The 25,717-nt window shown below is 50.1% G+C and overlaps 2 protein-coding genes across 6 annotated transcripts in view; both read left to right on the top strand.

Annotated features, from left to right (window-relative positions):
* Positions 1–2: 2 nt before the first annotated feature.
* Positions 3–3,446, top strand: LOC143373249 (glutathione S-transferase 1-1-like). 2 transcript variants are annotated; one of them, XM_076820290.1, is made up of 6 exons: positions 3–162; positions 1,679–1,839; positions 1,923–1,981; positions 2,064–2,205; positions 2,981–3,148; positions 3,228–3,446. In XM_076820290.1, the coding sequence occupies exons 2-6, from the start codon at positions 1,696–1,698 to the stop codon at positions 3,363–3,365; spliced, it is 651 nt and encodes a 216-aa protein (XP_076676405.1). In that variant the 5' UTR covers positions 3–162; positions 1,679–1,695; the 3' UTR covers positions 3,366–3,446. The 2 variants fall into 2 exon arrangements, with proteins under 2 accessions (XP_076676405.1, XP_076676406.1); XM_076820291.1 differs by lacking the exon at positions 3–162 and adding an exon at positions 482–601.
* A 2,460-nt stretch (positions 3,447–5,906) lies between these two features.
* Positions 5,907–25,717, top strand: part of Ldd (lipid droplet defective) — a 34,574-nt gene continuing 14,763 nt past the window's right edge. Inside the window, exons 1-36 of one of the 4 annotated variants that reach the window (XM_076820700.1) lie at positions 5,907–6,241; positions 6,880–7,326; positions 11,360–11,444; positions 11,551–11,774; positions 11,955–12,097; positions 12,168–12,298; positions 12,366–12,751; positions 12,850–13,164; positions 13,237–13,492; positions 13,569–13,763; positions 14,407–14,621; positions 14,716–14,926; positions 15,014–15,384; positions 15,482–15,770; positions 15,867–16,061; positions 16,122–16,336; positions 16,419–16,603; positions 16,677–17,212; positions 17,311–17,703; positions 17,771–18,412; positions 18,488–18,670; positions 18,744–18,826; positions 18,910–19,072; positions 19,144–19,325; positions 19,641–20,267; positions 20,350–20,480; positions 20,568–20,890; positions 20,964–21,159; positions 21,231–21,371; positions 21,438–21,761; positions 21,883–22,375; positions 22,859–22,979; positions 23,051–23,241; positions 23,319–23,457; positions 23,683–23,890; positions 24,657–24,797. In XM_076820700.1, the coding sequence (XP_076676815.1) occupies positions 11,382–11,444; positions 11,551–11,774; positions 11,955–12,097; positions 12,168–12,298; positions 12,366–12,751; positions 12,850–13,164; positions 13,237–13,492; positions 13,569–13,763; positions 14,407–14,621; positions 14,716–14,926; positions 15,014–15,384; positions 15,482–15,770; positions 15,867–16,061; positions 16,122–16,336; positions 16,419–16,603; positions 16,677–17,212; positions 17,311–17,703; positions 17,771–18,412; positions 18,488–18,670; positions 18,744–18,826; positions 18,910–19,072; positions 19,144–19,325; positions 19,641–20,267; positions 20,350–20,480; positions 20,568–20,890; positions 20,964–21,159; positions 21,231–21,371; positions 21,438–21,761; positions 21,883–22,375; positions 22,859–22,979; positions 23,051–23,241; positions 23,319–23,457; positions 23,683–23,890; positions 24,657–24,797 (8,611 nt within the window). In that variant the 5' untranslated portion in view covers positions 5,907–6,241; positions 6,880–7,326; positions 11,360–11,381. Of the gene's footprint in view, positions 6,242–6,746; positions 7,327–11,359; positions 11,445–11,550; positions 11,775–11,954; positions 12,098–12,167; positions 12,299–12,365; positions 12,752–12,849; positions 13,165–13,236; positions 13,493–13,568; positions 13,764–14,406; positions 14,622–14,715; positions 14,927–15,013; positions 15,385–15,481; positions 15,771–15,866; positions 16,062–16,121; positions 16,337–16,418; positions 16,604–16,676; positions 17,213–17,310; positions 17,704–17,770; positions 18,413–18,487; positions 18,671–18,743; positions 18,827–18,909; positions 19,073–19,143; positions 19,326–19,640; positions 20,268–20,349; positions 20,481–20,567; positions 20,891–20,963; positions 21,160–21,230; positions 21,372–21,437; positions 21,762–21,882; positions 22,376–22,858; positions 22,980–23,050; positions 23,242–23,318; positions 23,458–23,682; positions 23,891–24,656; positions 24,798–25,717 lie in introns of those variants that run through there. The other 3 variants (XM_076820701.1, XR_013086467.1, XM_076820702.1) reach the window with 3 other exon arrangements.

Genomic DNA, 25,717 nt, shown 5'->3' with positions numbered 1-25,717 from the left:
AGGCTACTCGATTTACAAACACGTTGGTAGTTGTATGATAATACACGGCCAACACGGAGCATTAAAATCCCTGTGGGCTTCGACTGACGTGGCACGCAGAGGAATCCATTGGACCAGAGCATTCGTAGCATTCGGCAGTATCGATCGCATTGTGCCCGACAGGTATGTGCCCATTTATACACGCACGCATGAACGGAGGAAGCCGGATGAATGAGTAGGCCGCAACATAAGATCTAGTGAAATAATTTATCCGTTGCTTTTCTAATTGCTCGCGTTTAACACGTTTGCTACTACGATTGGAAAATTCTCGCGCGGACGTTCTACGTACCGTGGACGTTCTACAGAAGTACTTCAGATTAATTCGGTCAGTTATTTCGCGGTAATTTTTAATTGGACTTTGGGACTCGTGGTACCGAGCGTTGATCAGAGCTGATACGGTAATGAAGTGGCTGATACGGTGTTGCCATAACAAGCAGTCTCGCTACAGTTTTTACTCTAGATAAATTGAATATCAGTACAGTGCTGTCTGCGCAAGTGATCGGGTATTCAGTCTCGAAGAGTTATCATCGCTGTCCTCACTATTTATTTCGTAGTTGGCGTGGTAAGTGAAAGGGACCGATAAGGGAAGTTAGGCATCCCGAAAATTCAGAAAATTATGCAACTTTATGTGCAAGTAGAGTAGTAGTTCGTGCGTAAGACAAACCTATTTTTTGTTGGTGCCATAGTGCGGTTTTGGGGGGTCAAATAACCCTTTGAAACAATTCAGGATTTTCTTTTTCGTGGAATATCTCGAGAACGGTGAGAGATATCGAAAAGAAGTTTAAACAAAAATTGCATCTTTTTTTGATATCTACAAAATTGCGTAAAAATAATTATCGAAATAAGGATTGGTGGTGGGGGTAACTTGTAAAGTATCGATTTTTCGATAACACTAGTTTACAGCTATTTTGCGCGCAGCCACTATTCTTTTTCTTATGTAAAATCGCCCGCTGATTCCAAAAATGAGGTCCAAAAAAATTTCTATGAATACGTTTTCGAGATATCGACAGGTGTACTTTTTACCTGCCTGTTAAAAAGGCAGTCTCACTTAATTGCGAATATCTCGTACTACGAATGTCCGATTTGGTCGAGAATTATATCAAATTAAAGCTAATTGAATCACCAACAAATGTACCTCACAACATTTTCAAATCGGTTCAGTAGTTCGGGTGAAATCGATGGAAATATGTGAAAAAGGTCATTTATTTCGAGCGACATTCAAGCCGACAATTCATTTAATCATCTGGGAAAAATCGAAATCGCAACAATGGGCCCAGTTTCTCATTTCTTACGTTGAGTATGCACTTTTACGAAGAAAACAAGCTGCTACTGAAGAATATGTATGGATAAATATCAAAGCTAGAGACAATTGTGTGAAAACACTAAAATTTCATAATTTCTCAGTTTTGTGTTTTTTTCTCAATTTCATTGTGTTATTTCAATTTTAATCCATTCTACACATTTTCAAGTATTGTAAGAATGGGTAAGGTGTCACCGTAATTTATGTTTCACCGTCCTCACTCATTCTCGCAATTAAGAGAGCAGAGGCAAGCCGCTTAGATCTCTCGCCTCTAAAATCGATCGCAGTCGGTCAAAACTGTACTGATAGTTAATCTCAAACTATTACTAATGTTGCCAGACGTTCGCCAAGACAAGATGCCGAAGATCGTGCTATACGCCCAAGAAGTCAGCCCGCCGTGCCGAGCTGTTCTTTTAGCGGCACACGCGATTGGGCTGGACTTGGAAGTCCGAGAGGTCGATCTGGCGAAGCAGGAACAGCTGAGCGATGAGTTCGTAAAGGTAAGGGAGTTCTGTTCGTTCAGTTCGATGCTATACGATCCACTGTGCTGCATTCGTTTCTAACTTTCCCGTTTCTCTGTTAGTTGAATCCCCAGCACACGATTCCAACGATCGACGATAACGGCTTCATACTCACTGACAGGTAACCGATGCTACTTTGCACTTTCGTAAATATCCGCGCATAATTTTTCTTACGATGCTGATTGCTCTATCGCTCTCCGCAGCCACGCCATTATATGCTATCTGGCGGACAAGTACGCCAAAGACGACAGCTTGTACCCTAAGGATGCGAAGAAACGCGCCCTCGTCAACCAATACCTCTACTTCGACACGGGCGAATATTTCGGCGCTATGAAGAATGCCTTCGTAAGTGATCGTGGATGATTAGTCGATGCTCGTGCAGCAATAACCAAGGTAGAAACGCAGAAAATGTAGAGACGCCCTTAAGGGTGCACGTACTTGTCAAGGACAGACGTTACAAGGCCCCTAGAAATGATCCTTGCTAATCAGTATCAAGGTCCACCGAAAGTGACGTACCTTTCTAGTAATTGTTGACCGCGACCCTTGGCCGCTTGCTCCGCGAATCCCTGTTAATGGGATTCTCACAAAAGCGCGTCCATTCCGGCGGCCGATTAAGTGGCGCGAAAGGAGGTTAATGCGATTCGCCTTTCCGCGGGTATGTACGCGCTGGGGCATTATGCGATGCCCGGCAGGAAGTTCTCGGGCATCCTATGTACCTTTTACGGCGCCCAATAAAGTCGGTTAACTGCGCATTTTTGCCCGTGATGGGCCAACTACCAAGGACCTGTTCCCCGACCTGTACGTGTAGCTACACTTATAAGTAACAGCCTGGCTCGAACTAATTTTACGGGGAAAGTGGCCGGGCGTCGTGAAATTTTTAAACAACCCCTGTCCACTCCCTCCCTTCTGGGGGGTTCGAGGCTGCTTCCGTGTAAACCGGATGGAAAGGTTTTATTTCGAAATCAAGTGCCAGCCGTAAAGCTTTTACGGCCACGAATCGGCACGATGCTCCTCTTTTCATCCCCTGTCGTACCTTTTTCCACTGTTGCTTCGTAATTGCGCCCCTCTAACTTAACCCTCTGCTCCGTCATCTTTGCACCACCTTGTTTGCTTGCCACAGAGACCGGTATTCCTCGGCCAAGTGAACACGATCTCCGAAGAGAAGTCGAAGGCGTTGAACAACGCCTACGAAACCTTGAACAGGTACCTGGAGGGCAAGAAGTGGTTGCTCGGCGACTCTTACACCCTCGCGGACATCAGCATCGCTACCACTGCATCGAGCGGAGCCGTAAGTCCGAGTCTCCATTCACGCCGGCTCCAGCGAGTCTCGAACAGGGGTACATATACTGGTCTCACTGTTTTCGTAGGTGACGGCGAACCTGGACGATTATCCGAATGTGAAGGGATGGCTGGAGAGGTGCGAGAAGGAGCTGCCAGGCTACAAAGAGCGCAACTTACCGGGGACTGAACAACTGCACGCCATTCTTCGTTCCAGACTCGGTTAACCACCACACATTCGACCAACCTGTACTTTATCTTTGAACGCTTTATAGTATTTGTCCCAAAGTAAAATATGTTTAACTGTTGCTTCCAGATGTTCACTAGTCCCGGCTGTTACTCCACTTACACACCTCGATCTCTCGATTTGCTGGAAGCTCCTCTCTCCTCGCCGCGTTCCTAGTCGAGGCAGGAAACTTTCCCACAAAAAATGCATTGTTGTTCGCTGCGCAATACGGAGCGGCCGCCGCGCTCGTTGCACTTTTGTCAGCGTAGCGCGTATCATTTGCCGGACACGATGCTTCCCGGAAGGACAGATAACTGCGCTGCGTTGATTAAGCATCCTCTCTCTCGTATCATCTTCCATTTGTTACTACCGTTGTACTTTTATTCGCCTCGTCAACGCGCAGCACCCGCACTTCCGAGAAGCTCGAATCACGTGCGACGGATCCTGTCGGCCAGCTTCTAGATATCGCCGGGGACAAAGCACCTCTCGATCCACAGGCAGAGAAATCTGCTTGCCAATGGTTTTACCGCGCCCCGCTCCGAAACGTTTCGTCCTCGTGCACGGAAGTGTCAGGCGTCGCCGGCTTAATTGGCGACCGGGAAGATTCATGGTCTTCGATCGCGCCTGGAGTAATCGAAACGGCGCTACACAACAGCTTCGAACGTTCCACGTAATTCCGCGCGTAATCGTCTGACATTGAACCTGCTGCTGGAGCAGAGCAGTCCGCCTCGTCCTCCTCTTTTTCCCTCTCTCTGTCTCGCGTGCCGCACATTCGACTGCAATTTGCATAAATTAATACCTGCTACCTTCCGGCGATTTTCCTGCTTAGCACCACTTAATACATTTTCTCTGGCCTCGGGTCTGGCACCGTATGTGGAACAACGCACTTGCCCCGGCGCTGAAAAAGTCAACGGCGGGGCGAGGTTTCGACGATCTCTCCTTAAATCCAGGCCGAGACATTGTCGCGAAGGTGGCCGCGCTCGCGAAACCGACTTGTGGCATCCAGGAGACCACTGGAGGTACAAGCAGTAAAATCTGCTCTAGCTACTCCAAAGCTGCGGACTTGTCCCGTGGAAGCTTATACAGAATAGATCCAGGAGACCACCTACTCCAATCGACAGAGCGCAGAACCTCCGTCGAGCACCCTTCTCCAGTCAGGGACGCGAAAGAGGCACACCGGCGACCTCAGCATCGATTCCAGAGACATTAACGCGCTATCACCGATCTGTCTAACGAAACATGTTCATTGTTCGCGCAAAGTATTGTATGGTAAACAGCGTGATTGTGGGAAATGCGTGTGTCACACGAAAAAGTCGGTTAATTAGCAGGCGATTATTCGAACGAGTCGCTTTTCCTGCCTCCAAGCAGTGGGTACACCTGTTTACCACAACGATCGAAATGATTCTCTCCGCTTTTCCCTTTCTTCACGATCCTCGGTCGTTTTGACGCAATCGTTTCTTCTCGCACGCGTCATCCGAGTCGCGTAATGCAACGCGCGTGCATACAGCATTCTTGATTTCCACGGCACGGGAGGAGTCGGGGAGAAGCGAAACGTCCGCCAGCCCGTCAGACAGGTTCTCGCTTTTTGGCTCCTTATTTCTTTTACCATCCCTCGCCTATGAGTTTCGGTCTCGATTACGCGGAATCGTTCGCCGATAGGATTACCTCCTGCGGTTTCTACGGGAGAGACGACAGAAAAAAAGGGCGCGTTTTCTGCAGACAGGACGGCGGTTCGGGGAATAGGATTAGGGGGAACTCTGTTTCCCATTCCGTGGCCAGCTAACTGCTACACGGACGCGCGAATATTTATGAACGATCAGGCTCCGCTTGGAGCCATTTATCTCGATTCACGCTGCGGCAGCATCCAAGCAGGAGTGATCGCTCCTTTTTCTCCTTTTTTTTTTTGCGTTCCCCGGAGATGGACGCGTGTGCCGCAGCGAATTGACAGTGGAAAGAGCTTCGACGAAAGGCTCGAGTCAGGTAGAGTGTCAGCGACGTCTGAAGCACTGCGATGGGGAGAGATTTTATAGTTGGTGGCGATTTTTTGAACGTTAGATCGCTTTAACGCGAGCTCGCACTGTCTTCTTGGCGAATTCTGCCGAGAAAGATGAGCTTCTGTTGAAAGAAGTGGCTTGCTCAATTGGTTCGTGGAACTGGTCGGGCGAGCTTGTTCATTTGTGGCTGCTGTTAACGAAGACGGGTCCCTTCTTTCTGCCACGTGCGGTACAATAGACGCCAGTGTGTCTGGGACGCTGTCTCCGAGTGATAACAGCCACTGCGGCAAGATAAGGAGAGAATATTCCGCCGAAGGACCTCTGCTCGTGATGGAAACTGGGAGAGAAGATCAGGCGGCTAGTGACGAGAGTTTTTGAAATTCAAATCTAACCCGGACCGTAGGAAAAATCTCAGTAGCTTATTATTTATTGCCCGATTGGAATTTACACGATAATTTCGTAATTACGTGTTTGTTGATCTGTAATTAATATCCCGAGCGATCGTGACACGATCAATCGGCGCTGATAGGCTCGAATAATGCGCCCGAGGAATTGCCAACGGCAACAAGTCGTGGACGATTGGTTTCTCACAACATTTCAATGGTGCGAGGGGTCAGTCGTTCGACCCCCTTGTCTCAAGTCGCGATCGCGCCTATTTGCTAAACAACAAACCGGAGTTTCGAGCGTCGTTAACGGCCTCTCTGTGTATAAATATAATAATTTATAGCGAATCTAACGATAAAGAGCGTCTAGTTATCTGCATCTGTTCCACGACCTATTCAGCGAGCTGTGTAGTTGCAAGCGGAGGAGAGACTTCGGTGCACGAATTAAGTTCCTCGGGACGATGAGACAAAGATAATTGGAAACCTTTGGAGATCGTTACGTAAGTTCGGTGGTTGGGCATAAAGCCATTTAAATTACAAATCGTGAGAATGTATGCATGCGTCAAGATGCTAATTCCTGGGTTCTTCGAACTTCTACCTTTCACCTTGAAGGCCCGCCAAGCTACGCGTTACTTCTGCCTGTCAAAACATCCCGATTTCCACCGAGGATCCTTCGAAAGTGTCGCTACACCCGCGGCGGACCTTGGTCCCCATTTTCTCTCTTTAATAATATTAACTTCAATCTTCAAGCTTCCAAACACTCTTCGCCACCCGGAGCTCCCCAGTCCTCGATCCCGACCCCCCTAAAATCCCAGAAATGTACTCGCCCGAGTATCAATCGCTCCGCGAATAGCAGAGGATCCAAGAAGTCGAGGCGAAGGGAGGCGGAAAAAGGGTTGGCCGCGATAAATCCCAGGCATCCAGGATTTAGCATCCCGGGCAAAAGGAAGGGAATTGAATTATCGGCCCGAGGGACGCGGTAGCCGCGCGGTTGTGTACGAGCCTATAAATACATATTCACGAGCTGATGTTGAAGCACTGCTAAGGTCCACGTGGTCGTGGATCCCGGTGGTGGCAACAGTCGGCCTCCGACCGTCGTCCAAGTGTGCATAAAACGTGAGCCGGTGTTGTTCCTCAGCCGCGGGACGAAAAGCAGCGACGAGGAAGATCGAGAGGCGAGGAAACCTGGGTGGTGGGCCCTGGTGGAGCACAGCGGGCCCCCTTTCTCCTGCTATTCCCTGGGACGCGCCTCGAGGAAGCAGCCCTTTACCGGAACGCTTGTTAAAAAAAAAAAACAGGAGGATCTCATCAAGCCCCAGCTGGCTTCGGCAAGCCGTCCCCGCGACTCCGTACTCCTGGATGCAACTATTCAAAGTGACCCAGCCGAGGTGAACAGTGAGATTTATCGCAATCGGGATTGGTGCAACGAAACGTTCCCATCAGTGGCCGCGGCTCCGCGAAGTTCGCGACCAGTCACCTCGATGAGGCCCGAGTGATATTACACTCAGGCTTTGTTCGCCGACAAGGCGAAAGCCGATCCATCGATCATCGGCGATTCGTCGCGGAATTCAGCGAGCGGAGACAAGTAAGTGATCGCGATTGCTTGGGCAAGCGAAATGGTCCCCGGTGTGCTTATCGATCAGCCGCTCTCTGGATCGGCGCAAGGATGCTCCGTTGCCGCGCACTGCTCGCCTTCGACGGTCAATTAAACGCCAACGCGAAGTGTCTCAGGATGAGCGTCGATCAAGAAACGTTCCTCGCGTTCGCTGCGTCGACCGCGTAGAATACATTCTTTCCCCTGCGAGCGTCTCGTGCCCGCATTGCGCCGGCTTCCTGTTTACAATCCATTCGCGGCCGACTCGATCGCGGGCTCCGCTTCCCCTTTTTCTTCTCCCGGCCGTCTACCCTGCCGATGACGTCGGGAAACTTGCTCGACCAGCCGCAGGTCCGCTGCAATCTGTTTCGGCTTCCGAGAAAATCGTTCTCCTCGCTCCTCGCGATCGCCGCCTGTTGTTGAGCGGCCAGCAAAGGGACGCCCTACGGCCGCAGGTTGCCAACGATGGGAGCCCTACCAGGATCCATCGCGCGCCGAGGATCCGCAGTTGAGTCGGTCAACTTTGTAAGCAAATTACCGGACAGGGCTTCCGAGGCATCGGGAGAAGCGTTAATTACTGTATTCCCGCCTGTCTCGTCCGCTACCAGTCGACTTTGAACTATAACCCGAATCCTCCGAGGCGGTAAGAAAAGGTGTCCTCTTCGGTTCGTTGAGTCACGGCTCGATTTTGATAGTAAAAGCCCGGCGATAACGTCGAGCGAGTCACGGATTTATCGGAGGGGGCGAGGAAGTAGCCAGATTTGTTTGGCAGTGATTTAACGTCGATCGCAGCGGCGCGGCGACTGACATAATCGATGACCGCGGTGAAAGTGCGCGCGATCCATTGATGAATGAAAGCATCATTCGCGCGCAGCGTTTATTTTACAGCGGTGTTTCCTAGCGGCCGAGGTTTCAATAATTAATGAGGCTGGATGACGGTAATTAGATGCTGGTTCAAGGCTGCTCGTCAGATGCAGCGTGCCTACCGTCGTAACTTCTGCTGCCACTTCCCAGTGGCTTTTCTTACGTGGCATTATCTGCATTCCCGGAGATGCAGGAAAAACCTTGCGTGCTGCGAACTTGAAAATTGAAATTTATGTGTGCCAGAAAAGCTTCCATTAGCGGCTAATGATTGGCTGCTTCGAGTGGTACCTTGTTATAGCGACAGCTGATTCCGAGGATGGTACTATTCCGCTTGCGTCTCGATCCAGAATTTTATCCGGCATTTCATTCCGCCCCCCGCGTCCCCGTCGCCGCGATCGGGTGGCACGAAGGTTTTCGCAAACACATCCGCAGATCCCAGCGATTACACAAATGACAGAGGCGGGGATGTTGTTTCCAAATCAATAATTACTCCGCATCTTCGTAATCTTGTGCCCGAATAATGACGGGTATGCGATTGAACGAGCAGGAACTGGGCACACGTGTGCGCGTGCATACGTGTTTCTATGCCAGTCGATTTGGAGGCCATCTGGCCTGAGCAGAAAACGTTCGCCGGGCTTTGATCGAGGCTCTCGCAGGAATCGGTTGACTTCGCTCGGTCTACCCATCAAAGACCTCCTGACAGACGCGCGCTAACAGTTTTGTCACTCGCCGCGGGACGAGTCGCAGCCTCTTGATTATTTCAGCAGCCAGCAGCAATTAGCAACGGCGTGCCGCCTGGCCTCGCGATGCATTTCAATTTTGCGATTCGCCACCGTCGCCGGGTAATCGACGGAATAGACGCGGTCGCGTTGCCCCGTTTGCGCTTTAATTTCATAATTGAGGCGAAACAGCGAGAGCCAGAGCCTGACTTGATAAATAAATCAGCTAGTTTTTTGCCACGTCGTTGCGAGCAGTGCTCTCGAAACGCCGTGATAAATCATTTATAGCGCTGCATCTATGATGAACAAACGAGGCAAGGTGAACACGGAAAGCCTGAGTATTTGTAAGGGGAGGACACCATGTGATAGGCATCGAATTTGATGAGCCTTGGCACGATGGATCTATGTAGAAAATAAGTAAACAGGTGTCCGAGCGTTTTAGCCAATAGGCATTAATAATAGAGATATTTACATGGAAATTATTAAAAATTTCATAGTGGCCGTGGGGTTTTAGTGGGTAAAAATCCCACACTACCCTGGCGCCCGCGGGAGATTCGCTTCTGGAGACATAGGGGTGCCTTTTAAAGATGTCGTTAAAAAAACTTTATAAATTTTTTTTAACTTGGGGAAATCTTCGAAAGGCACCCCGACTCCTTCAGCGAGGAATCCCCCAGGGGGCGTCAGCGTAGTGTGAGATTTTTACCCATTAAAACCCTATAAAACACTATAAATTTTTTAATAATTTCCATGTAAATATCTCTATTATTAAGGGGAGGTTCCGGTCCAGAGCCCATAAAAATAGCTGATCTTTAGGAATTAATTAAAGGAAAACTACTATATATAATTTAATGGGACGTTTTGGGTTGTATTAAGGATATCTTAAATTATAGAAATATATTTTTTGTTTTATAATTAATCATTACAGACGGCACTGGGGAGTCGTTAAAGTCATGGCGTCAAAAAAAATCATTCAAATCGGTGGGAGCTGTATTCCCAAAAGTTATTATCCGATTCGACTGAAACTTTTTTTATTTTGAAGAATATACTTCTGGCTAGGAAAGAAACCAGAAAAAAAATACAAAAACGAAATTTTTTAAGAAAATAACGACACTTGAAGTTGGAAATCACTTTCCCCTATATTCTTCGTCCTTTCAACGCCTTTGAAAATTATAAATTTTCAATTTTTTGTATTTTTTTCTGGTTTCCCTCCTAGTCAGAAGTACATTCTTCAAAGTAAGAAACGTTTCAGTCCAATCGGATAATAACTTTTGGAGATACAGGTCCCACCGTTTTGAGAAGACAGTTTCGAGAAAAACGCGTTTAAAGTTTTACGTGAGCGCCGAGTGTCCGGGTATTACCCATGCATTTGCCGCTACTCAAATGCCTATAACTTCGGGAATTTTACGAATTTCAACAAATCCTTTTAAACTCGCATTCCTAAAAGGTTGAACATTCGAAAAATGAAATAAAAAAAATCGACTTTTAAAGCGGAACCTCCCTTTAAGTCCCATTGGCAGAAACGCTTGGACACCTATTTACTTATTTTCGACATAGATCCATCGTGCCAATGCTCATCAAAATCGGTGTCTACCACATGGTGTCCTCCCCTTGTTAGTCGCGCGCATTCCCGTTTTAATCTGCCGCGACCAGAATTATACACTGTTCGTGGACTTACCGTCAGGCCGCTCCGTTTCCCCTGGCAAATAAAACGCGAGCCTGCCCAGCCATCCACCTCGCCCTTATACGAAAAAGCAATCCGCCGGTGGTTCATTGTTCCCGTTCCCGATCCAGGCGCAGCACGCGACAGCGTGAGCCGCGCTTCCGGTTGCTGTTGTATCGATAGACACGCTTGTTACGCTCTTCAAATATTTGCGTCTGTCCTCCGCGGTCTGCCAGCGAGTAGCTTGACCGTTCGATCGTGATTTATGGATCCCCGGGTGCCCCGGATCCACTCTGGATCCGCGTGGAGAGTTTTGGAGGGTCGAGCGATCAGGTGAAATTAATCGATGGACCTTGGCTGCATCCATTTCGTCGCCAGACAAAAGGAATCGAGACTCGGACACGCTGCTTTCCCTGGCGGTTCCCATAAAGACAGAGTGGAGTTTTTCTGACTCGTCTTGTTGCGACGAACAGCGTGATTCTCTCCCCCGCCCCGTTCAGCTTACTCCTCCCAGAGTTTCTCGGGGTTCCAGTAACTTTCTAAGGGGGATGAAGCGACCTGTAGGAGGCTCCGCGGATTTGGAATCTCCAGCGCGGCGCGCGAGTAACTCCTTGCCCCCATACGCCGACCAGAAGCCCAGGAACTTTTTATCGAATCTTACTCTCCCTTTCCTGGGACTCGGTTTCCTCCCGGGATCGAAGAACTCCCTGTCGCACCTCCGATGCAGATAGATTGGAGTCGTGGCGGTTTGTAAAGAGCGCTCGTAAATTGAATTTTGCAGATTCAAAGCCACCTTCGCGAAGATGAGGGTCGACCAGATTGGACTTCTGCTGTGGAAGAATTACATCGTTCGGAAGCGTCAGCCGGTAATTGCGTTCATTCAGATGACACTCGGTTCTTTGGGGATTCGAAGTTACACTTTCGGGCTGCCCGAGGCTCGCTAAAAGCTAGCCAACAAATTTCGCTGTTTAGGGGATATTGGCTCTGGTGTTCGTATGGCCGGTGGTCGTGTTCATGATCCTCTACACGATCCGCGACAACGTGGACCCCAAGTACTACCCAACTTGCCAATTTCCTGCGAGGTCGATGCCGCAGAATGGTCTGCTTCCATTCGTTCAGAGTTTCATCTGCAGCCTCGGCAACCCCTGCGACCCCCTCGCCGAATACCAGGAGGTTCCTTCTTATAGCAATGCCACGTTAGTACGAGAAATGTTTCTCTACCAGCAAAACGCTTTCTCTCCATTTCCATAATTTCACTCTACGCTACGGAATATTTTCAGTTTCACCTCGCATGTATTCCTAGCGTACACATTCGTCCACGTAGACGTGTACAGTTTTATTAATAAAAGCACGGTTGCAAATGCTCCTCGCCACAGCCTAGGTCCACTGGTGTCGGAGCTGCAGCCGATGCTCGGCAACCGAACGATCCTCTCCGCTGTGAGAACGTTGCCGAAGAGCATTCAGCTTCTAAAATCCATGGCGCAGATACTCACCAGACCCGAAATCAAGGCGCTATTCGGTACGCGTGCGAATGCTTCTCGACCCTTCGTTTACGATCGCGAATTCACGTGGAATTCCTTGGTGCTTAGATCGCGGCATACGATTGGGCGATCTGTTCAACAACCACGAGGAGATCAAGGAGCTCCTAAGACAGCAGATGCCGCACGCCAGGAAGGGACTGATCGACGAACTGTTCGCGTCGTCCATAAAGCTGCTATACGTTAGTAGCTTCTCATATAAATCCTTCTGTACACCACTGTCTCTAATCTCTGCCCGGCACGCTTCAGCTCATCGAGGCGTTCGGCACGTCCAACATCAACGGTGTGATTTGCTCGCCGGAGAGCCTGAAGAAGTACTTGATTCTCCCGAGGGAGGAAGACTTCGCCGAGGTCTCCGAGATCCTCTGCGGCATTCACTCGGACATGATCCCTAACATCCTCGAGACTCTGTCCAAGCACCTGGACTTCTCGGGGTTGCTGGAGAGGGTGGACCGCGTGATGGCGAAGTTCCGCGACTACGATTTCTTCGAGGATCTGAGACGCGCGGTCGAGACGATCTTGGACCTGCGGACGGTGAAGAAGGCCGTACCGGAGTATTTAAGGATACGCCAGTGGCTGCCCAAGATGATAATGGCTTTCAAGAACGTCACCTTCAAGGAGATCGATCTCACGTTGTGAGTGCCTGCCTCGATAACTATTCGTTGCGCAATCAGGTTCCCCTCATCAATGAACCCTCCCACGGTACGTGGATCGTGTTTAAATGTATTTGCAGCGTGAACAAAGCACTGGCGGTGTTGGAGCCTGTGTTCTCCGCGGAGCGCGATTGGAAATCGGCGCGCCAGGCGTTCGCGAACTTGCAGAAACTGCTGGAACTGGTGAAAGGAATGGGGGAGAATCGAAGCCTCGAAGCTGGCGGTGATTTCTTTAATATGGTAGATCGGTTGAAGGGCGCTGCCCGGTCTCTGTTCACGAGCGCCGAAGACAGCGAGAACCTCACTAAAATCATGGATCTGATCGTCGCGATTCTGCACAACGGAGCGCAGCTGGTCAGGAGGATCTTGTTCCGTCACAAGGACGAGATTCAGCTGTGAGTTTGCCGGCTTAGAGCGCTCGAGTCTCGGCGATAGATGCGTAGCAATTGATCGCTGGTTTTGTACAGGTCGGACGAAATTTTTGATGCGCTGAAGAACTTCTTGTCGGAAAACATTCTGGCTACTTTGAGCTACGCTCTGGCATTCACTCAGAATCTCGTGAGGACGGTGTACCACGGGGCTATTATTCACGATGAACTTCTGCACCGAATCTATAACGTTTCCATTAGTCACAGGGACACGGTGCAAAATTTGCTAACGAACGTCGACCCAAACGTTTATCGGACGGTGGTTGGATCGTTCTCGAGATTGCCATTCGCGGAGGTTAATGACTCTCGAAACTGATTAACTTTATTGCTGGCGCGTATAACAGTCAGGCAATCTCTCGCGCGTTTTCCAGAAATTCGTGAAGGAAGCGAACGACACGTCGCCGGAGGAGTTCTTCTGCCGGGAGGACACTCTGAACGAGGTCTTCGGCTTCCCGGCGGACACGCACGAATCGAAGCACGTCAGGGAGGTGCTCTGCAGCGATCCCGGGAAAAAGTTCATGGTCGACGTATACGAAACCTTGGAACTCAGGAATTTCCAGCAGATCGTAAGCATCGGACTCTACTTCCATTCATAAACGTATATGTGTGATCAGGGGTCGAACGAAATTACTGTTAAATCTTTTTCAATTCACTTTGAGTAACTGCAATTTTCTCACTATTATCTTCTCTGCTTCAAGAGAACTGTTATAAAATGCAGTGGTTTAATTGAAGCTTTCATTCCATACGTTTTTTTTCTAAATAAGAGACTCTTATTTTCTTGAAGGTAGAAGAAGTTCTGGGGACATTTATTCTGCTTTGAAAAGAAACGAAGTTGCGACAAGCAGATTTGCTGAGAATGTTGTGGGGTAGATACATCTGAGGTTGAAAAAATAATTGAAATCACGATGTTCCTTTTCTTTTATATTTATTCTGCTTTCAAACTTACAATTCTTCAAAGAATACTAATTAAGAAAATGTTCAGAAGCATACGATCCTCCAGAATTTGTATTAATCGAGCATAAAATAACTGTTAAAACAACCTCGTGCAACAGAGTTAAAGTGTTAATGTACAAAGTTAACTTAAAGCAGAAAAAAATTATTTAAAAATTAGAAGTTCGATAGATAACTTTTACTTCTGTAAGTTAACAGATTCATTCAACCCCTGCTTATAATACGTATTCTGATATTTTCGAAGTGTAACTTTAACAGGTAAAGGAAACGCTGTGGGTCACAGTCTGCATGGTACTGAAGCAGTCAGTGAGCGTCGAAAGAACGAACTTGACGTCGGTTGTAAGGGATGTAAAAGGGTTGGTGTCGTTTTTGAGTTCATCAAGACCGTCTGAACCCGACTGGTCTGTGTTCAATTTCGATGACAAGTGGAGGGAAGTTTTCGAAGAGACCAGACCTCAAGCTAGACTGAACGTGTGAGTGTTTACCCAGCCTACTTTACGTAACTCTTGCAGAGAAGGTGCGAAATGACGTGCCGTAAAAAACGTTGCCTTCTGCCGTGCTCGTTAGACTGGGAATGCATTTGAGCGCCGCGAAAATGGTCGGTTGTTGCGGTTTGGTTTACACCGTGATCGAGCCTGACTTAAAGAGCCTGGACCTGATCGCCGAGAGGATCCTGCTGGATTTACAGAAGGCCCCAACCAGCTGGATCGACGAAGTCAGGCAACACAGGTCGGAGCTGGTCGAGTCGTTCTACTTGACCACGATAGACAGAGATAAGGTCGGTGGTAAACGGATTTATAATTGGTACACGGTTACCAGTGACTCGGTTCGTTCTAGGCTCAACGAACTGCCTTCTGTCACTTAGGTTCTGAGGCTCTTAGAATACGACAATTTCACCAGGACCTACTGCACCGAGCCGAGTCCCCCGGCTTTATTAAATTTTCCAAAGGGCTCGAACGAGACAGCGCTGAAAGCACTGGTCTGCCGCCTCTCGACGTCCGCCCAGGACGAGCTGGAATTAAACATGAAGACGGTGATGGTTCGGCAGCTCCTTCGGGCCAGGAGCTTCAACTGGACGGACCTGAATGGTAGACTGATCGAAATTTATCGGTACATCGACACTTTGGTCCACCAGGAGGTGGCCGACCACGATCTGGTTAATTTGGAGAAGCTGAAGATGCAGTTTAAAGTGTCGTGGACCGGTAAGATCACCGCGAAGGACGCCTTCGAGATCAGGTAAGCTAGTAACGAGCGGAATTTTCTCTCCTACTCTGATTCTATCGTTTTGGCGAACGATAGACGCGCACTGGTGACACGTTTCATCCTTCTGCAGCGTAGGTGCGATCTGCAAGTTGTTCAGCTTGATGGAGAGCCCTCTGTTCAATATCCAGGAGAAGAGCGGCTGGGGGAAGATGTACGCGATTGGCTGGGCGACGTCGGTCGTTTTAGACAATATCGAGAGGATCGTCGATCAGATTCAGAAGAACGACCATGTGGCGAAGCTGCCCGAGGTGGTGAAGGACATGCCGCAGACGGAGATCTTCCTGAGCGCTGTCCTAAGGAATCTGTCCCCCTTGATCCTCGATGTAGTCGATATCATCACCATGAAGCCGATCCACCTGGTACGTTCCCCGGAGAAATCTCGCGCCGAGTTCTCCGGCTATTCGAAAGTATGACGCGTCCCCTTTACCTTCATCGTCTCGTGCAACGTTCGCTAGATTTCTGTCCTGGACGATTACAAATCGCGCGAGGAACAATGGCCCTGCGTGGAAAAGGAGAGCGCCGGATCCGCGATGGAATTGCGGAACGGCACTCGCGAAATCGTACGGGAGATGGAAAGGATCTCTTGCAATCCAGCTTTGTTTATCCGTGAATGGAAGGAGCAACCGGTGTTGACGAGCGCGAGCAGGATGGTAAGTGGCTCTTCGCCCCTCCTCAGAGAGGGCATCGTAACTCGACGGGGCGAACATCAGTTTCAGAACGGCGAAGGCCAACTGCCGCCCCTTAATTGGACCCTGGGTTACACCAAGTTCCGTCGGTTGGTCGGGAAGCTCGACGATCTGATAAACGACGCGAAAGAAGTCGCCCTGCTGGAGCAACCTAGTTTCTGGGAGCACTTGGAGTCCCTTGTGCCGGAGGTGAGGAGCATCTTCAACGAGAGGTGGCCGGACGTGAAGAATGACGCAAGGTGGGGCCGCGGATAATCAAATGGGAATGGTACAGCGTGTATGTGGAATAAATGAACGAATCATCGGGTATCTGTAATTTAGGGGCATCCTTGATTACGTCGATTTGGAACTGGACAAGACAGTGTCCGCCTTTAAAAGTAATCTCACGGCCAGCGGAATATGGCGGTCAGACGTGTTCATCGACGATCGTATCTTTGTTCTGACGAAATTCATCTCGCACGTTGTTCACAAGTCGATAAAAGTTGCCACTGACGTCCTACGCGATGGTGAGCAGTGAATAAATTTTACCGTAAGCTTTATGGTTAGCAGAGATCGTCGAAAGTCGTGCTCTGATTGCAGCGACTTTGTCCAACGAATCTTCGGGGGCCATCAAGATTAATTGGCTGTCCATCCTGGGATTCAGCGAGAGAACTCCCGTGTCGATCTTCTATAATCAGCTCCATTACATTCTGGCCACCTTGGCGAACGGGCTAGCCGACCCAGAAGCTGACAAACGTATCGTTGAGTCTTTGGAGAACGACACTGACATCTCCTGCTCGCAACTCTTCGAGTGGTGGTCCTCGTCCGTCGTGGGTCTAACCGTCGACGAGTACAGGATCCTGAAGAACTTCACCTGCGATCTCGATCCCGACAACTTCAACGCCTACACCGACCTGTACATGGCCGAGACGACGATCTGGAGGAAGCCGGTGTACGGGTATCGATCTTATTTGATGACGGTGATCGGTGACGCGTACGACTTCGCGAAGCTTGTCAGCCGCGTGACGGAGGAGGACGTGACGATCGAGGCGCCATTTTCGAGGAGGTACCTGCTGAATCTCCTTCGGAAGCTACGGGACACTATGGAGGACCCTGACAGAGGACCTCCTTACAAGGTGAACGGCGCTATTCACAGGAACTTGAAGTTATTCCTACATTCATCGATCTTAGAGCGAGGAGCTGAGGGTAACAGGTGTCCGCGCTCCTTTTCCAGGAATTAAAACAGCACTATGAATGGACGAGCTACAGATTCATCGTGGAGGGTGTGTCCGAAGCTTTCATACACATTTCCAACGCCCTGGAGAAAGTGAACGTTCATGGGAATCGCGTGGACATCTGGGACCTAGTCGACAGCGGTGATGCGCGTCAGCTGTTGAAGATCCTCGACACTCATCCCGAGGAAACGATCGCCTTAGTGGCTAGCCTGAGCTCGATCAATCCTCCGCATGGGGTTTTCCTCTCGCACAAGGATGTGAGAAGGACCATGTGTAATTTCTACTTTAATTCCAGCTTCTGGGACACCCCAAACAGAACTCGATTTATAAAAGAAGTCTGCTCCTTCGATCCTCACCAGCTGCTGAAGACGGTCACCAGCGAGGAATATTACGTGAGTAAAAGTGTTCCTTGATATTTGAATTACCTTCATCCCCCTATATCGAATAAATCCTCGACAGCTCGCTGTGACCGGCCAAAGGTCGGCTCTAACGAAACTGACGCTCCTGAGTGCGTCCTTCAGCAAACTCGTAGACGCAGCGTTGAACGTCACGTCGAACGCGCCAGACTTGGTGGTGGTGTCGAAGATTTTCAATTCGACGACCTGGAGCAGCCTGTCCAACGACACCCTGTCCCTGATTCGCGGAAGCATGCGAATCTGGGCGCACCGCTCTGCAATGGCTGGGAGGAATAAATTAGACGAGGCATTCGGTGCGCCGGATTCTTTCACCAGCTTGGTCCGGATATGCCAGCTTCTGGACAGCACGACGGACTTCCTGGCCGGCGGGGACGTGTGGCAGAAGCTCAGGATCATCTACGAGAGCTCGAAGGTGAAGCCGGTACTGACTCTGATAGAGGACATGCCGAACGTGGTGGTCAGCGCTGTCGACACATTCGTCAGGACCGACAGATTGAACGATTTCGTGGGGATGCTCTCCACCGGCAGAGCACACCCCTGCGACATCGACAAATATTTGATCGTGCCCAGTTTCGTGAGGAAGAAAGTCCTCTTGTCTAGCGTCGCCAACTTCTGCCAGAAGTTCGTGCTGGCCGACAGACAGCTGACACTGATCGATATATTGCCGCTTGACGCCAAGTACGAGGTAACTGCACGATGAATTAGAACAACAGCGGGATACGTCACCGTTGGCAGTTGCAGCGCTCACGTTCCTTTGCAGGAGACCCGAGCGAACCATTCCAGAGCGTTCAACGAAAGTTATCTGGCGGATAGAATGGAGCACATCCAATCGACGATAATTCGAGTCGCGTCGGAAGGGTTCAGGGTGCCTAAAATACCGACGTGGTGGACGTCGTTTAAGGAAGGAACCTTCAAAGACTTTCTAGCCGAGTACAGGAAGGAGGTAGGACCTTTGAAATTTCTCTCAGAGAACGGCGGGGCGTTTTATTAGAGCTTAACGACAGAGATTGTTCCAGAACTCCAGGGCTCTCGCTCATTCGCTGGTGAAAAAGATATCGACGGTCGTAAAGGACATTCTAAATTCCTCCGCGAACACCGAGTAAGTTGCGGGGGGAGCCACGCGCTCGCGGAATTTGTTTATTGCGCGGCGCGCTTGCTTATTACCAGGAAATTTGCTTGCAGAGGCTGCTCGTGGTGCTCCACGTTCCTCCTCCAACTTCTCAATTCACAGCTGGCGAACCATCAGCTCTACTCGAAACTCCTGTGCCAGCTGAATCGATTGAACGTGTCGGAAATTCATGACATTCTGATGCGCGATTTTCGGTGGAACGAAACCGCCGGCATGGTGAGCAACGCCGTCGGTCGCGCCTCGCCGGCCACCCGTTCCGTGTCCCTACGTAACTTTCCTCGTTGCAGGTGAAGAATTACAAGGCTCTGAACGTTAATCGGAGCAGAGGCGAGTTTGTCGCGGTCCTGGAGGGCACTCTCCATTACGTCGTCGATATCATAATCGATTACCAGAACGAGTCATACAGCAACAGGACTGCCGAATGCTATCGCAAATTCCTTGGAGAACCTGCCTTCTCCAGACCAGGATTGTAAGCACTTTACTCAGAGCGATCGCGAGATTATTATTTCGTCCGTTTGCTAAAGTTAATTAAAGTACAGTGGGTGGAAGAAGTGAGAGCTACTTGTCAAGAACTCACCTTCACCTTCGCACGCCCAACCCTCGAGGCTCCCCACAATCCACTGGACCAGCAATCTATCCTCCACCGACCCCCACACCCTCGTAATACTTGTTCCACCAACCCCGCAAGAATATGAAAGCGATTCGTGGCGAGTCTCCCCAAGCTCCCTCCCTCCCACGATGTAATAGAGCAAAGGCGACGTAGCAAGAGCGAATTCCGTTGAAGGTACGTGTTCCTGGTGCTCGGCGTGCTGGACACCCTGCAGAAGAACGTGTTCATCCTGGACACGGCCAGGAGTCACAAAAACATTGGTTCGCTGACCCGAATGGCCGAGGAGCACGTCCCGATCTGGAAGTTGGTCAGCGAGGTGGTGAGGTCGTCAGACGCGGCCGACATGGAGGCGTTCTTGCCAGGTGCGATGATTAACGTGAACGCGGTGCTGAACGAGAGGAATGGCTCCCTGTGCCGGACGAAGCCGGAGTGCAGGAACGCGACGGTTTTATACGGGCGTCTAAGCTCGAGGAGGGCGGGCATGGTGTTCCGTTACGATCCCAAGGCGGCGCCCGGCCGCCGCACCCTCGTCGATATCGCCGATCGGCTGTCGCGCAGCCTCGATCTGGATCTTATAGATCGCGAGCTGAAGCGCTGGCGGATGGACGCCGCGTGGGACTTAACGTGGCTGAGAGAGATCCTGGGGCACTTGTCCGTCGTTATCGGGGAGAGCCGCGATCTGCTCGACGTCGCCAGTAAAATAGACTTCCAGGACGTCTCGAATGTACTCGGCGCGCCCGATATCGTCGACGGAGTGGTTAATATCCTCAAGGATAAGACGGTGGACAAGCTTTTCGACGGGTAAGGATACGTTCCGTCGGACGGACGGGATTCCGGGGCGAGGATCCATCGATTTACTCGCTCGGGCGGTTTAATCTTGCAGGATAAAGGAAATCGTGGAGGACGCCAAGCCGTTCATGAAGGACCAAAGTGTATTGGACGATGTGTACAGTATAGTCGACGCGCTGGAGTCGATGGACATCTTTAAAAACTTAGGGCTGCTCGATATGAAATGTAGGGTTTGACTAGTTGACTTTCATCTGGAGCGACCGCCGTGGCATTTCTGCTCGTGATCGAATGGGGTTTTTCTTTTGGTTCTAGACGTTATCGGAGACATGTTCGATAATTGGGACGTGGTGAGCACGTACTTGACGGAGAAGGTCGGCATCGCGAACGATGCCGTTGTGATGTTAAGCCAGGCGAAGATAGACATGATTTCCATCTTCATGAAGGAAAGGAAAGCGTTGAGCCTGAAGGAGACCATTTGCTCGCCGAAGAAGCTCGGCGACATGCTGAGTTTTAACAACGGCAGCATCACCGCCGAGGAAGTCAGCGCTGCCATTTGCCAATTCGAGGACTCGCAGACCCAGAACGTGACGATAACGCTGATCAAGAACTTGAATTTCGATTACATCTTTAAAACTGTGAGTAGGTCGTGCTAGGAACGCGCGAGTTATACGCCCACAGTCGAATTGAATTTAAAACCTGTTGCATTAGCTGATGAGCGCGAATGTGAAGAGCATACTGGCCAACGCGAATTTAACAGAAACCGAAGGGAAGATGGTACTGGATAATCTGGGGGTGGCCGCAGAGCTGTTGCCATTCTTCAAAGACAAACTTTCCTCGAATATGCCAGCAGCAGAGGCCCTGGAATCGAATGTGGATACAGAAGAGGCGGACCAAACGGTGTCCAGTGAGTTGCGAAAAATATTCAAACCGAGTCGGGACAGTGTGAATAATTAATAAATATTCAAACATTCGTAGCCTCGAGGTTCCTTCAAGACTCCAGTGAAATGCTGTGCGGCCAGGCGATGGTCTCGGACAACGGTGATTTGTACAGAATCATCTCCAAGCTGGAGGACAATAGCAAGGAGTTCGACAAAGCGGAACTCGACTCGTTGCCCAGTACGAACCAATCAATCAATCGTTTCGCTTCGTCGAATTCTATCTAAATCTCTCTTTCCCTCCCAGCTGATTTCTGCAGGGACACTTACAAAGGCGTAGTCGCCATGGGAGGCGGGAAGATCATATGGTCCTACGTGAAGCCGTTGATACGCGGTCGGATCCTTTACGCGCCGAATACAGCGGCGATAAATGGGGTGATGACGCTAGCCAACAGAACGTTCGCGGAGATGGAGAGCTTCGGGGTACTGATGGACAGTTTCGAGAAGTCCCTCACGTCTTTGGCGAACCTATCCGAGATGGGCGACAGCCTGAAGGAGCTGCAAGACATGATGTCCTCGGACGTGATAAAGATCGCGATCCAGTCTTTCGGCGGTGGCAATTTCCAAGGTGGTGAGTCGCCCCCATGAAGCATTACTATGATAGAGATCCGCGTATCAAGGGATTATTCCGAGCCGTTTGATAAGATTGCTCGCCGCGAAGGCAGCGCTCTAAACGCGTTGCTCCATTCCAGGCGATTTCTCGGATATGAATCTGAGCGAGGTCTCGTGGCGACTGAAAAGGTCGAAGCGTCTGATCGCGATGGTGGGCATGCTGAATGATTTATTGGAGTGCGTGCTCGTGGATCGGATAAAAGGATTCCCAACCGAGGAGGAAATGGAGGCGGAGGCTCGCGTCCTGATGGAGACGCGGCAATTCCTAGCCGGCGTTGTCTTTTCGGACGGGCACTCCGGGATCTCCAAAAGATCCGCAGAAGAGCTGCCTGACAACGTGGTGTACAAGATCCGGATGGACGTTGATTACGTGCAGTCCACGAAGAGGCTGAAGAATCAGTTCTGGGTACCTGGTCCTGAGAGCAGCTTCATCGAGCACCTCAGGTACCTGAGAGGCTTCGTGCAGCTTCAGGACTCCATCGACCGCGCGATCGTGAGGACCAAGAGTCAGAGGCAGCAGAACTGGAAGACCATAACGCAACAGATGCCGTATCCTTGTTGGAAGGATGTTCCGTGAGTGTGATCTCTATGTACTTCTCTCTTCCGGGGTCTGGTCTAGGTAGCTCTTCCGTCGCTCTGGGAAAAAATGATTTTTACCGCTCTTTATTGTATTTAATTATAACTAATTATTTTAAAATATAATTTTTGACAGCGAGGGAATTTTTTTGTAGGTATTTGTTTAATACAAAAGCCTTTTATAAACATCTTTAATACAGGTATCCCTAGTACAATAGTAATTACCTAAATATGGGTGATTAAAAAACAATTTATAACTTTGATACTAAATTCAAACATGTATTATTTACCTTTTAACGCTTCTTCAAAAAGTTGTACTTTTTCAGTGGATTTTATTGATTTTAATTTTCCTCCCCTACCAATTTCCCCTCAAAATTCATCGCTCTGGGCAGTTGCCCTGCTTGTACTCCCTAGATCGAGCCCCGCTCTCTTCTACAAGCCAAGTTACACGGAACTAAAGAATAGTTAATAAAATTTCAGCTTCCAAACGACTCTGTACGAGTCCCAGGGTATCCAAGTCTGCTTCTTCTTCGCGCTGATGATGTGCGTCGGATCAGCCGTCAGGCACATCGTTTGGGAAAGGGAGTCCCACAACGCGATGGTAGGGAAATGATCATCGCGCTGTCTATTAAGTACTAACATGGAAGTTTTTCAAATCCCCTCTGTCTGCAGGTAATGAGCGTGATGGGTTTGAAGCCCTGGAGGAACACCATGGCCTGGTTCATCACCACGTTTTTGGAACTATTAATCGTCATGTTCTGCATCGCCCTGGTACTCCTAGCTGGGAAGATCCTGCCGAAATCCGACCCATCTTTGGTCCTGATCATGATGATCGATTACGCCTTCTCCATCGTGACTTTCTGGTAAGCCTCCTCCGTCAAGACCGCCGTTCTTCCATCGGAGGCTCCCTTAACCGAAAGCATGCGAATAAATTTTCCAGCTACATGATTTCGACGGTGTGCAGCTCGGCGAGCCTGGCCGCGATCACCACCGTGGTGATGTTTTTGCTGACATTCATGCCGTACGTCATTGTCATTGCTATGGAGGCCGTTATAGGTCTCGGGTATAAGCTCCTCATCGTAAGTTATACGCTATCTAGTGTTCCAAGAGCGCTCCCCCGCGATAAATAACGCATTCGAGCGATTCGTTTCCTTAAACTGCACGGCCATGATAAAAGACACTCCTATAAAGAACCACGCTGATGCGCTACTTATTCCACGAAAGCGCGACGATTTATCGCCCCTGTCTGTTTCCTCTGAGTTCCCCTGAATTCGTTACCGAGCTAGGCGAATCGAAACTTTCAGTGCCTGAGCATGTCGACGGGCTTCTGTTACGGCTGCTTGTACGCAGCCAGGAAGGAGGTGCAGGGCACCGGCCTGACATGGGCAGCAATGTGGGAGGAATCCAGTCCTGGAGATCCGATGTCCTTGGGCCTGGTGCTGCTGATGATCGCCGTCGACGGTTGCCTTTACGCCGTGATCGGTTACCTGGTAGCCAGATACACGAACTCAGGTAGAAACACGCCAGCCTTTCTCGAACAGAGGTCCTAAGAACCCTGTAACATCGATCTTTCAACGTCTGGTGGAGGTGTCACGAGCCGTAGAATTCCGTAGAACTGTTTTCGCTATTCTGTCATATTTTTTTTTGTATTCTTTTTTTTATTACCGTGCCCAAGGGCTCGTTCGATCCGTGCGTATTATCCGCAATGACTTTCCGCGCGACGATTCCCTAGCACGGAGGTGTCCCGGTAGCGGGTTCGCGGTCACTGGTGCAGGCGATACGACACTCGTGCTGTATGTATGATTCACTTGTCGTTAACAATCGGTGCAGTCGCTTAACGGCGCGTGGACGACGGCGCAAAGAGTCACGCGTAATCCCACGGTCGTTCTCGCTCGGCGAGTTTGACGAGTGGCGCTTTTGAGCGTTCCAGGGGCGTTCTCGGTAGAATTTCATCGCACCCTTCCACGCGCTCGTGGCGCGAATGAACGCGAAAAGGGCGAAGCGAAGAGGGAGTAACGATAATGCATTCACCGCGCGCGCCCATGCTCTCTGGCGCACAAGCTCGTAAACTCGAAATTTCACGAGACCTACCCCCTCGCCCGAGCGCGATCAGCGCCGCGCGGCGGGGGTGGAAGGCCAGCAGCGGAAGACGGTGTCGAGGCGCGAACAGCGGCGTCGACGAACGGCCTTCCGCACGTGATCCCCCGAAAGATGTCGATGACCCGTGGAGTTCTCACCCTGGGGAACGGACGAAGCCATCGGCCAATGACTTTTCCAGGCAGGGGCTTTCACGATTTGAGGTCCCGTAGCTTATGGTGGGCGGACATACGCTCCCTCTATGGCAGGCCGAGCTACCACGCCTTCGTCAACAACCTCTATTTCACTAACGACGTTCTCCACCCTTCAGCCACTTTCCAAGGTATCGCACTCGCGCGCATTTCCGCCCTCGCACGATATCTGCAAGCCTCTCTGCGCTCTCGCTTTCGGCATTTCTCGCGCACGGCTTTCAGCTCCGCGAAGGTTTTTTCAGCGGCGTCAGTGCCCAACGGTCTCTTTGTTTCAGTGGCAGTAACTCAGTTTTACCACTGACGGCGTCGAACCGTCGCGGAACTGTGCGCGCAGATCTTTATTCAACCCTCCGCGCTCCAAACCCTTGGAATATTCTCGCCTTTATCTACTCGCTCGTCCCGCCAGCCATTCGCAACCTTTCTTTTCCCCATTTCCCCGTCGAAACGTTCCCTACCAGCCTGCGGAAACTTTCCGCCGTTCAAGGGGAAGCTTCTGTGGATCGAGGGAAGCAACAGAGCTACACGGCGAAGACCAAGCGCGATCTAATCTGCATAAAGGTTGCGCGTTCGTCTGCTCCGTGAAATTTCCACGGGACGGTTCGAACGTTTGAATCGCGCGAGTTCTCGCAAATGCTCCTTTCGCCCCGCGAGAATGAGAATTCGCGAGCAGCCGCTTAAGTTATTCAATGTTTCCGTCCAGATGCGTATCGGGGGGTGGGCGTTGCTGGCTGGTCCTCCTGCTTACAGTTCGCATGCACGTGTTTGCTTGATTCCACCTGCACAAGCCATTCGAGGTGTTCAAGGATTTAAGACGATCCACGTTGTACGTCCACTTACGTAGTTACTCCTCTTTGTATTCCGGGTGCGAATCAGAAGTATAGATTTGCACGTTGATGTTGCACGCGTCGCATGAGTTATATAAAATCGCGAGAGAGAGAGAGAAGTTTGTTTATTCCGACGGGATGTATTTATTCCAAGCATGGGCGGGATGTATTTGTTCGAATGCAACTGTTTTCATAGTCTGCGCAAAGGGTAAGAGCTTGCTTTCCCA

This window comes from Andrena cerasifolii, chromosome 9 (genome assembly GCF_050908995.1).
Source record: "Andrena cerasifolii isolate SP2316 chromosome 9, iyAndCera1_principal, whole genome shotgun sequence".
Classification (NCBI taxonomy): domain Eukaryota; kingdom Metazoa; phylum Arthropoda; class Insecta; order Hymenoptera; family Andrenidae; genus Andrena; species Andrena cerasifolii.
Note: the sequence above shows the minus strand (reverse complement) of the source record. Positions and strands in the feature narration are given on the sequence as shown.

Excerpts from the sequence above, each read along its gene's own strand:
- LOC143373249 (XM_076820290.1), top strand. The coding sequence starts at position 1,696 with ATGCCGAAGATCGTGCTATACGCCCAAGAAGTCAGCCCGCCGTGCCGA. Across the intron at positions 1,840-1,922 it reads TGAGCGATGAGTTCGTAAAG|TTGAATCCCCAGCACACGAT; the intron begins GTAAGGGAGTTC and ends TTTCTCTGTTAG. Across the intron at positions 2,206-2,980 it reads GCGCTATGAAGAATGCCTTC|AGACCGGTATTCCTCGGCCA; the intron begins GTAAGTGATCGT and ends TGCTTGCCACAG.